Here is a 12,744-nt window from a genome sequence, read left to right on the forward strand (position 1 = left end):
CCCAGGAGGCGGAGGTTGCGGTGAGCCGAGATCGCGCCATTGCACTCCAGCCTGGGTAACGTGAGTGAAACTCCGTCTCAAAAAAAAAAAAAAAAATATATATATATATATATATATCATTACCTTTGATCTTTGTTAACATCCACCTCATGCAAAGTAATTTCTCTCCTCATGTTGTTTTTTGTTTGTAAAAAATATTATAGGTGCACTATTAACCCTTTTACATTTCTTTTGTGTTGAAATATTTGAGCCAAACACTGGCATTTTGTTTTTGTGTAGACACCAATTATTGGAAACAAATATGGTGATCAGCACAGTGCGGCTGGAAGAAATGGGAAACCAAAAGTTATTGCTGTCACTAGAAGTACTTCCTCAACTTCTTCTGGTTCTAATTCTAATGCCTTGGTTCCTGTTAGTTGGAAAAGGCCACAGTTATCCCAGGTACATAAAGAATATCAAAACGAAATATTCATAGAAGAATCAGTTTTGTTACACGTATGAAAATTTGAGAATTTGTCTTCTTTTATCAGTAGTCCTAACACTTTGTTTTTTTCTTTAGCGAAGAACAAGAGAAAAGCTAATGAACGTGCTTTCTCTCTGTGGTCCAGAATCTGGCCTCCCAAAGAATCCATCAGTGAGTAATCATGAAGGCCTCATGTCTCAAGGTCTCAAAGATCATGTTATTCCATGAAGAAATGATGTCTCCTTGCTTGCCTTTTTAATTTACCTTACTTATGGTATTAACTCAGAATGAAAAAAAAAATCTTGTCTCTTGTGACATCTGACAGCCATGCTAACTAGGTGTTCAACTAGTTAAACATGAAGACCAAATTTAAGCTCCGAATTCATTGAAGAATTAGGCCTTCAGTGGCTCTTGGGGTGCTGGTATCTCATATGCAGAGTGACAAATTTGATGGATGGCCTTTTTTTTTTTTTTTGTCGGTCATCAGGTTGTATTTTCTTCTAATGAAGATCTGGAAGTTGGGGACCAACAGACTAGCCTAATTTCTACAACAGAAGACATAATTCAAGAGGAAGAAGTAGCTATGGAAGATAATAGCAGTGAACAACAGTTTGGTGTTTTTAAGGATTTTGACTTTTTAGATGTTGAACTGGAAGATGCAGAGGTAAGGATGTAGGCTTTCTATGCTAATATTTATAGGAGAGTTGTATGAGAATTAAGGATTTGATCACAGGATCTTTCCTTATTGTGGTCAGTGTAAAGTCAACAAGGTAAATATCTTAATTAGGAACTAAATTTGATTACTACAATTAGTCAATAGCAGAATAAGTCTGAGAGAAAAGGAACATTCAATTTTTCATCTTTATCTTTAAAAATATAAAATTAAAAAATGGATTTCTTCACAATTATTTTTAGGGTATGCTTAGACTTAAATGTTTTGCATGATCTGTTTTTACAAATTAATATGTAGCCAAGTGGTAAAAATTTATATTAAAATTGATTAAGCACAACTTTAAAGAGAGTTGCACTTACCACTAAATTGGTATCACAAAGGGTTTGGCTTTCTAGAACTCTCCCCTTTGGCAAATGAGAGACTCTTTCTATGACATTCCAAATCACTTTCTTCTTTGTGATGTAGGTAACTTTCAAATGCCTGGTTTCATTTAATACTCAAAGGGTTTCTCCTCTAAATTGATTTAGTCTGGATTATATTATATTGGTAGTTATGTCAATTTAGATGCTTCCTAAATGGAAGTTAAAACTCAAAAAGTAGATTTATTAGCCCACAAAACTGAGCTAGTCCAGAGTTAGAGCTTATATTTAGATATGGCTCAGTGAAGTTTGTGGCTGTTTCTCTGCAGTTTTCTAGGCTCTGTCCTTCTCTGCAAGTCAGCTTGACCTCAGACAGCAGCAAAACAGTCATCATTGCTGGGTAGTCTTATTCCCACACACAGCAATATTTAGAGGAAGTGAGGGTCACTTCCAGAAATGCTCTTAAAAAAGTAAAGAAGTTGCTTTTTGAAATGCTCTTAGCAGACTTCTTGTCACATCTCATTGGCCCAAGTTAGGACACATGCTACTTTCTTAAACAATCACTGTGGTAAATAGAACAGGATTATCCTGGTTGTCTTAGGCTATTTATGGATCCATTCCTGTAGCTGAGCTCAGTTCCCCAAACTGTAATCTCTTAAACCTGGAAAGTTTCTATCAAACAGGTTTAAAAAAAAATGTACATTTTAAAATTGCTACAAATATCTGTATGCAAGAAGACCAAAATGCCTTAATACCAAGTATCTCTATATCATATCTTGATGTATCTTTTTCTAAAGAGTCAAAACTCATTCATATAGCTCATATACATTCAATTTTCATATACATATACAACTCATATACAGCTCATATACAGCCATCAGCTCTCATATACATATACAACTCATATACATGCACAGTTCATATATATTCAACTCTCATATACATATATAACTCATATACATTCATCAACTCTCATACATACATGTATACAACTCATAGACATATACAACTCAATATAGTTCATATACATTCATCAACTCTCATATACACATACAACTCATATACATATACAACTCATACACATCTCATACACATTCATCAACTCTTCCTGTAGGGATGTTTCCTTTGGCTTTAACAGGTGAGTTAGAGGAAAGAAATGTAGTGCACTCTCCCATATCGCACTGTTCATTGTCCATGAAAGACCAGTTTAGGGAAGTGAAGTTCCCTCTCCTCAGCATGCCTCAGTGCCCCCTGCAGATGTGAGGATGTGACCATGTTGCCTCCAAGTAATACAAATGCCTCATGTCAGCTTAGGAGCTATGTAGGCTTCAAAGAATACTCTACCATTTACATTTTCCCAAAGACACAATTGTATAGGTTCCTAGGAACTCAAGAACAAGTATTATTCAGCACCTTGCAGGGCAGTAGTTTTTAAACTTTTTTGATACTAATCCACAGTTAATATATTTTATATCACATCCAATTATACTTTTAAAAATAAAGGTTTCAAGAATATGCATCCAAACTCTATGCTATGCATACTTATATTTTCTGTTCTCTTCCTTTTCATTCTTTTTCAAAAAAGTGAAAGTCACCACCCTAAAATTAGTTTCACACTTATTATTTGAAAAATGATATTGTAGGAAATAGGACAGACTTACACAACCAGGTAGCAGAGTGGAATGAGCTGAAGAGGCCTGCTGCCTACCGAAGGCCAGGAGCAGCTTCTAAACTCTTGGGTAGTTATTTGCTTTTTTCAGTCCAGAATTTAAATTTCTGTAGGCAGGTTCTTGATATTTTTGTACTGGTAAGATTATTTTTCTTTTTGTTTGCCTTTTTTTGTTGTTTAAAGAGCACTGTAAATGCTTTGAAGTTCATTCAGTGCTTCAAAATGTCAGTGGTAATGAACACGGCTTTTAATAGAACCTTAGTCAGGCTGGATTAAGGATGTTCATTGTAGTTCTGTCTTTAATTCAAGTCATAGTAATCAGGGGTGGGATGGAGCACGCTAATTTATCCCTCATAATTAGGCCAAATCAGCGATACAGATTTTCTAAAACCTGGATATAGTCTTGTTTAAAATATGGTGACAGGAAATACTTTGATTGCTGTAAACTTAACCACTAATGAAAATTATAATAAAATATCTCCTCACTTTGAAAGCCCACAGTGCATATTCATTCATTCACCAAATACATATTAAGGCTGCTGCCATTATGTATTTTGATACATAATAATATTTGAAATGACATGTTCTAGGAAGGTGATTATCAAACTCTGACCTGCAGGGCCATAGGGCTTCTAAGATACCTTCAGAAACAGCTGGGACAGATCCAAAGACCCAAAGGGCCAAGCTCCTGGACACCTTCAACCAGAGCAGCTCTGGTTTTCTCAGTTTTGCACAGTTGACTCCCATCTAAAATTTCATTTAAAATAAGTATTCTTCTGCTTCAAAAACAAAAACAAAGATTTGAAAACTTCTAATCTGGACAATTCCTGTGTAAAGGGATACAGAAAAAACTGTCATATTTTGCTAGCCAACTCAATATGGTTTGTCATATCAAGGCCTAAGAAAAAGTGAAGGATTATATCCTTACAAAAGGAGGAGCAGCTTAAAATAACAGAAACATAACTTATATAAATCCTTAAGTGGGAGAAATTGAAATTTGTCTTATTTCCTCTTGACCTTTTGAAATTGGCAACAGTTAATGTTTTGATGGCTGTGATCTTGATTTTAAATTATATTTTATAGTAAAAAATGACCACTGAATTTAGCCAGAGCTATCCTACTAAAATAATTGTGACCTTGTATGTTGTCAACTGCATGTGGGTATTTGAAGTCAGTTTTTGCATTGTACTAAGTATTAAACCTTTGTAAATCTTGAAGATTTTCTTAAAGTTTGTGTTGCCAAAGTGTATCATAGAAATGTTGTTTTAAGTGTCTGTCTCTGACTTTTTCACAACATATTTTGCATAAAAAAAAGGTTTGAATCATATGTTGACTTTCTGCACAAAGCTTAATCCAGAGCTTGAATCAGTCTTTGGGTTTGAGAAATCACAAACAGTTTTCCCCAAAAGTGTAGTGTATATTTAAATGTTTGTCTTCGTTTTTTTCTAATTCTGTGTGTTTTCCTTTTTGCTAACCAGGAGCTGCAGGTAAGTTGCAGCGTGGTGTTGTGGGTTGTTTATTTGTTGTCATCTGTGATGTATTTGTCTTCTTTGTGGTCTGATTCATGTTTGTGTATTAGAATAGAAATGGCTTAGTAGATTTAATTGGTCCCCAGTAATACAAGATAGAAAGTCAAGAAAATTATTTAGTTAAAACAGGTTGTCAACCAAATAATTGTGATCTTTTTAAAAATCAATATTTAATGGTGTGTTAACAGTTTAAAGAAATTGAAGGGCTGATTGAAACTCTGCTTTTAATAATGCATTAAGTATTTTTCATCTTGGTATATGTTTTTCTGGCATATTACATTTAGTACATTTAGAAGCATGTATCTGAGATTTTAGAAATCATGTCTTGCTTTTCCAGGGTGAAAGTATGGACAATTTCAACTGGGGAGTCCGCAGGCGCTCACTTGACAGTATTGACAAAGGGGACACTCCATCCCTCCAGGAGTACCAGTGCTCTAGTAGCACCCCCAGCCTGAACCTCACCAACCAGGAGGATACAGATGAGTCCTCGGAAGAAGAAGTACTTACAGCAAGCCAGATACTCTCACGCACACAAATGGTATACAGTTCCCTTCTCCTACAGTGACAGTTGCTCGCGTTTTCCTCTTAACTTCCAACTTCGTAATTATTGTTTCTTGATTTTCCAGTTTTAATTTCAGCATAGGTGAAATGCACACGCTGAAATCAATCTACAAGATTGCAGCAGTAATGGAGTACCGTGTTGTTACTAATGACAGCACTAAAAGCACTAAACTTATTAGGTTGATACTGCACACCTATTAGCTGCTAAGATGTAACTTCTCTTGCTTCTATCCTAGTCACAATGAGTTGTTTTGGGCCCTATTAGAGGCCTTCAATGATAATATATTTCTGGTATCACTGTGCTTACCAACACCATTTAATTCACCACCTGCTTTGCTTTGCTTTTTCTTTTTCTTTTTTTGAGACAGAGTCTTACTCTGTCGCCAGGCTGGAGTGCAGTGGCACAATCTTGGCTCACTGCAACCTCTGCCTCCTGGGTTCAAGTGATTACCCTGCCTCAGCCTCTCAAGTAGCTGGGACTACAGGCGTACACCACCACGACTGGCTAATATTTTGTATTTTAGTAGAGATGGGGTTTCACCATGCTGGCCAGGATGGTCTCGATCTCTTGACCTCACACCACCCATTTTTCTTTCCTAGTTAGCATAGTATTGAAAGACAGAGCACAACTTTGGTCCCTTTCAAGATCAAGTAAAGAGTGAGTGGAAAATGAAAGCTGCAAGAGTAGCCTGTTATTTCGGAAGAATCAGAGTGCACAAAAGCCAGTAGTAGGGCTGGAACTTGAAGATGGCACTGTAAAGAAGGGGAAGGCACGAGGAGTAGCTGCCCTGGTACATGTGATAAGGAAGAGACCAGTGGAGACCAGGCACCAGCTATGGCTACACAGCTCTTATATGATTGCCTCCTTTTTTTGTTCTTTAGGGACAGGGTCTCACACCATCACCGAGGCTGGAGTGCAGTGGCGCAACCATAGCTCACTGTATTCCTAAACCCCAGGGCTCAAGTGATCCTCATGCCTCAGCTTCTCAAGTAGCTAGGGCTACAGGTGCATACCACATATGCACAGCTAATTTTTTAAATTTTTTGTAGAGATGAGGTCTTGCTATGTTGACCAGGTTAGTTTTGAACTCCTGGCCTCAAGTGGTTCTCCCGCCTCAGCCTCCCAAAGTGGCGGTATCACGGTCATGAGCTGCTGCACTCAGCCACCTGCCTTTAATTTAGATCCATTTGTTCCAGTCGGCCTGCTAGTCAAGTGCTGGCAATGATGTTGAATTGCAGGGCCTGAGCCGCGTTAGGCAAAATCTAAAGTGGTCTGTTTGTGATTGGCATCCAGTGTTCTCTCCTGTTTTTACATCTCATTGGTGCCAGTTTGTCTTTCAACTAACTGCCTCTCTCCCATTTAAGTGTTCAATGATGAACTGCTGCTGCTAACAGCAGCTATGTTGCCACTTACTGTCTATGATGCACGTGGTTCAAGGTGTTTTACGTGTATTAGTCACCATAACTCTCCTCCCAACACGCAAGGCAAGCATGGTTATCGCAGTTCTGCATATCACATAACTTATCCCAGGACACACAGCTAGAAAGTAGATTCGAATCAACTGGTCTGTCTCAAGTACCCATTCACTTAACCGTACCACATAAAGCCTGGTCCTCCATGAATAAATTTGCATTCAGCTCCAATGTGAATTTCAGTTTGTAGCTGGACAAACTGAAATAGTTACATAGTTACATAGAGCTCTTCCACTTTGGTAGTTTTTGTTTAGCAAAATTTAGCCTTTATTACTGCATACTTAGTTCTACCAAGGGGTTAGCCATTTACCCTAACAACACCCATTCTGGTATAGACTGGCAGGAAAGAAAAATGATTTTAGGAAATCTCAGAAGCTCTTTATAACAAAGCCCCTAACGTATTTTATGACAGAGAATGTTTCTTGTGGCTTTTGTGACAATCACTGACTCATAAATGAATTCTTCATTTTACTGTTTCTCTTTTTAGTTAAACAGTGATTCTGCTGCTGATGAAACAATGCCAGACCATCCTGACTTACTTCTCCAGTCTCAAGATTCCACTGGCAGCATCACAACAGAAGAAGTGCTTCAAATCAGGGATGAGACCCCAACTTTGGAGGCTTCTCTAGATAATGCTAACAGCCAGCTGCCTGAGGTGGGGAGAAATGGGGGCTGGTGCATGGCCAATCTGGGTTCTTTTTAGCACTCTTTTATAGCTCCTGCTTTTCTTTCAAAAGAGTTTTGAAATTGGTTTCCAGTATTTCTAACCTGTTGAGTTATTTTAAATGAAATAGTCAAATCTGATTTTTTTCGTAAGTTGATAGATTAAGGAAATGACCTACAGGTTAAAAATAATCTTGAGTGTTTTTAATGGGCATTTTGCATTGCAGAATGTGATGAGGTTTATGTACTGATGCTTCTGGGGTTGGCAAGCATCATCTATTGTGCTGTATTTTCTTAGAAGGACCGCTTTGGTTTTTTCTTCTCTTTTTGCTTTGTGTTGGGTTTATGTGATTGGTGCTGTGATTGGGATTAAAACCTCAGGCCAGCTGTGTTAGCAGTTGTTAAATGAAATCATTTAAAAAGACTTTGGAACCACTAGTATTAGGTTTTTTGGAAAGGCCTATGAGAAGTAAGCCAGATTTGAAGCTAATGACTGACCAAAATAAGTAAGTATTAGTTTTTTTTTTTTTTTTTTAAAGATTATTATAGTTTTTAAAAATGTAATTTTTATAGTGCTGTCATATGTGCTTTTTTTACTCCTTGGTAAGTATTAGGAAATGCTATATTTTTGACCCTGTTCATCAAATTAATTTAGTTATTAGATCTAATCAAGTTACCAGATCTTATTATTTTTGTAAGGTGATAAAACACTCTCACAGACCTGTTAGGCTCACCTTGTACATACTTGAAGTTTAACAGTAAGCAGACATATTTTGAAATGAAGGCATTTTGGCTTCCTTATTAGCAAGCCATCTTTAAAATCCTCATACTAATATGGCTAAGGTTTAGATAATTCAACAAATAATTTATTGTGGTTTCAGTAGATGCCAGGCATTCAGCTAGGTGCTGCAAAGAAGAATAGGGCGCAGATGGGCCTGATCTCAGAGCACATTCTCTTGCTGTCTATTAAGGAAGACAGAGAAGGCTTTAAAATACATTTCAGTCTGGAAAATTCAGTAATATGTTCAAGGCTTTACAAAAACCGAGTGGAAAGTAATCAGCTGTGCGCCAGGGGTGATGGTAAGAAAGGGCAGGTTTCATGGCAACTAGGACATTCCAGGCAGAGAGATACAATGTAGAAAGGGATGGCAGTGTGAAATAGCATGGTGTGTCCAGCTACAAGCAGGAAATTCAGTATTTCCAGAGAATAAAATGGAAGAGCAGTAGGAGCGATGAATAGGGTCTAAGAGAAGTCCTGTGTGCCACACTAAAGACTCAGGCTTTATCTTGAGATAATAGACATTTTTATTCTTTCAAGAGATCCCTGTTAAGTAACAAGCACTATACCAGATACCAAGATGGAAGCACACAGCATGTGATCATTCATTTATGTAACCAGTATCTGCGGAGCACCCACCTCATGCCAGGCACTAGGCTAGGCACGGGGCACATGGCAACTGTGACACAGACAAAGGCCTCTGGTGTTAGGGAGCTTCATTCTAGTAGGAGAGACAGATAATAAGCAGGTAAAACAAAATATAAATAATATGTCATGAAGTGCTTAATTCATCGTACTAAGAAAATCTAATAGTAATGTGGACTTGAGTAAAGGAGAAAGTTAGGGGTAGCATTTAAGGTAAAACCTAAATGACAAGAAGCAGCTCACCCCTTGACAATTTGGAGAGAGAAGGTTCCAGGCAGAGGAAGCAGCTGTTAAAAAGGCCCTGATAGGGAGGGGAGCACTACACACTGGGGGTCTGTTGGGGGGAAATAGGGGAGGGACGGGGGGCTGGGGAGGTAGGGAGAGATAGCATGGGGAGAAATGCCAGACACAGGTGAAGAGGAGGAAGGCAGCAAATCACACTGCCATGTGTGTACGTATGCAACAATCTTGCATGTTCTTCACATGTACCCCAAAACCTAAAATGCAATAAAAAACAATAAATAAATAAATAAAAATTAAAATAAAATCATAAAAAAAAGGCCTGATATATATGAAAGTGAGGCTGGAACGCAGTGAACAAGGAGAGGGGTGGGCCAAGGCACTGTCATGACACACTGTCATGACACGTGTCACAGGCCATGCAGCAGGTAACCATCGAAGAACATGATCTGATTATTTTTTAAAACCTTGGCCTTTCCTGTCGAAAATGGAAAGTAGGTTCTAGTCCCTGACACACAGAGCTTACAGTGAGGGATCATCACAGGAGGGCTGCGGTCTCCTTGTGTCAGTGAGGTCTCTAAGACAGAGGCGAGGAGGGTGGATTGGAGGAGATGAAGGAGCTAAGCTGGAAGAATATTAGCAAGAAGTAAGGAGGGCCTGACGAAGAGTGCACAAACGTGAGAAACGTTTACAAGGGAGAACTGACAGAATTTAGAGATGCATTTTAAGTAGACTATATTCCTTTCAGTTGCTGGGAGGTTTATTAGTTATTAAGCCAAACTACAGTGCCTAGTTTGGATCACACCATACGTCGTAACACCGGTGGATGAGAATGAAACGGATATTTTGAAAGCATAGTATTTTCATTTAGAAACAGCTCTACTCATATTAAAACTATCACCAAAGGACTGGCTATCCACAGGGAATATGATAGCCTTATATCTGTTGGATATATTGGCCTAATTTTTCTCTGTTTTGCCAAATGGTGTCAAATGACCCAAAATTGCTTCTTGTACCAAAAAAAAAAAAAAAGAGAAAAGCACCAAGATATTGAAATAAAACCATAATTATTTTTAAAGCAATTTCTTAAGACAAAGACTATAATTAATTTTAATGAGTGAAATATTTTCTGAATTAAAGGAATAAATCTACTCCTAAAAATATTTATTAGAATTTCTTCCCTTAAATCATGTTAATATTGGAAAGATGAAATGGCGTAGGCCAAAGCATTTCATGCCATGAGAAATGTTAGAGCTGGTTGTCCCTTCCTTCTCTGTAATATACACACGTTACACTCCGATCTCTAGAAGGGATTAAGTTCTTCACTTGTATTTACTCACGAATGGTTTCTTTTATTATTTATGATAGCTTGGAATCCAAGTCATGGATGACAAGTTATTCCTTATAGGAAAGAAATCTTTGTAACAAAGCATATATGCATGTATCATTGTCTAATAAGGCAAAGTACAAGAAAATTTGATTCTCATAATCTACATATAAACAATGGAATCCATTCCATCAGCCCCAAAAGCACTTTCTTCATGACATGTAGGCATTACTAGACATTTTCATTGCAGATAAAATATCATTTTGAAATTATTGTTCAAGAAAAATGACAATCCACTGCAGGTGTGAACTAATAAAAAGTGAGGGCATTGAACTAAGTTTGGGTTGAGATAACATAGTATGTTCATGTTGGTGTAGAAGGAAAAAGTCATGACAATAAATATTCTAGGTATAAGAGGTGGGCGGATCACTTGAGGTCAGGAGTTCGAGACCAGCCTGGTCAACATGGTGAAACCCCTTCTCTGCTAAAACTACAAAAATTAGCCAGGTTTGGTGGCGCATTCCTATAGTACCAGCTATTCAAGAGGCTGAGGCAGGAGAATCACTTGAACCCAGGAGGTTGAGGTTGCAGTGAGCCAAGTATTATGTCACTGCACTCCAGCCTGGGTGACACAGACTGCCTCTCAAAAAATAAACTTAAAAAAAATTTAAAAAAATTCTGGGTATAGAAATGTCTCTAGCACTGTCACATAAATTATCTTTCCAAATAACCAAATATTTTTTAGAAAATTCATCTGGAAACTTTAGAGTATATTGAACATAAGCTGGTGGAAGAATTAAGAAATAATTCTACTATATTATATTTAATGCTAAAGAAGAGACAGAGTTTGCTGCTTTCCCTGCTTAACTAAATCCAGACCAGTGTTCCCTTATACACTTGGCATTTTCATGGCATATTTCTGGGCCTTCGATATCTTCTAATCACTTTGCCTGCAATACCATCCCTTCCTTATGTTTGTCAAAGCCCATCTCATGCTATTTCCTCCAAGGAGACTCACCCTGGTTGCCTCAACCAGATGTGAGCTTTGCCATCATTGAGTACCAGCACTCATTTGTATGTTAACTGACAGTATTTACCATACATTTATAATACTCTGGTATATGCTATTGTCATTCACTTATTAGCCTAACCTTCTTATTAGACTGTAAACTAATTGCAGTTAGGAATTGAACACTCAGCCCAGAATCTAGTTAAAATCTTTCATTTTATAGATGAGTTTTACATATGAATAAAGGAAGGCCCAGGCTAGTCTAGGGTCATAGGCTCTGACTTTTTCTTACTTTTCTTATTTTGGAAGGAACATTCTATTTTTATCCATAAAAAAGAGTAAGAAACTACTGTACAACTGAGAAGTAACTCAGGTCCAAATATTCAAAAGCAGCTGATCTTTACTCTGAAAACTGTAACCATTAGTACTTACTTTCAAATTGATTAAACTAATACCCATGTAAACTAAAAACTAGTGTTGATACCATCATCATATATGCTTTGAAAGTGTTTCTTTTTGAATAGTGGCAGCTCGTTTATTCAACCAATATATATCCCTTGAGCCTCTACTACTTGTCTGTCACATAGCAACATTATTTCAGTAACATTACAATGGATAGAAAGGGCAAACCACTAGCATACTTTATAACGTATATTTTCATTACTCTTTACTTCAAATGAGAATATAGTCTTTTTTCTGGTAGTGAGCTTGTGATATGTTTAATTTTCAAAAGTATAATTATCTAAATCTCCTAATGTCTTCTGAACTCTAGCTCAGGCATGAAGCTTCATCAGTACTCAAAGCCAAAATGAGTTCTTATCGTAAGGCTGTCCTAGTTGTCTGGGTTCAGCCTCTTTCTGATTGGTCAGGACCTGTTCCTGCTGTGTGACAGCCCCACAGGACAAGTGGTTAACTGTTTTCAGTCATCTCTCCTACTTATATTCACAATATTCTGTGCTCCAGTGTAATGAAAGAAATGATATTTCAAACATGAGACAATTTATACTAATATTATAAAGCTTTACTTGTATAGTTAGAATATATATGAGAGAAGGTATTTTACCATAGCACATATTTCTAAGTAAACACCTAAATCCTGTTACTTAAGAGAAAAAAAAAAGTCCTCAATGTTTCTATATACTAATAGATATTTTAATTTCAAAAAATTTTAAACCTCTGATTGTTAAAAAATTTTATAACTGGCTCAAAAACTATAAAAGTGGCCAGGCGTGGTGGCTCACACCTGTAATTCCAGCACTTTGGTAGTCCAAGGCAGGTGGATCACAAAGTCAAGAGATCGAGACCATCCTGGCTAACACAGTGAAACCCCGTCTCTACTAAAAAATACAAAAAAA

General features: G+C 37.3%; 1 protein-coding gene across 1 annotated transcript in view; it reads left to right on the forward strand.

Moving 5' to 3' along the window:
• The window catches only part of FRYL (FRY like transcription coactivator), a 180,764-nt gene that overhangs the window by 148,991 nt on the left and 19,029 nt on the right, over positions 1-12,744 (forward strand). Inside the window, exons 49-54 of the mRNA XM_037742590.1 lie at positions 280-441; positions 560-634; positions 951-1,127; positions 5,031-5,231; positions 7,215-7,429; positions 8,394-8,470. Of these exons, the coding sequence (XP_037598518.1) occupies positions 280-441; positions 560-634; positions 951-1,127; positions 5,031-5,231; positions 7,215-7,429; positions 8,394-8,470 (907 nt within the window). The remainder of the gene's footprint in view (positions 1-279; positions 442-559; positions 635-950; positions 1,128-5,030; positions 5,232-7,214; positions 7,430-8,393; positions 8,471-12,744) is intronic.

This window comes from Cebus imitator, unplaced genomic scaffold (assembly GCF_001604975.1).
Source record: "Cebus imitator isolate Cc_AM_T3 unplaced genomic scaffold, Cebus_imitator-1.0 Scaffold124, whole genome shotgun sequence".
NCBI lineage: Eukaryota > Metazoa > Chordata > Mammalia > Primates > Cebidae > Cebus > Cebus imitator.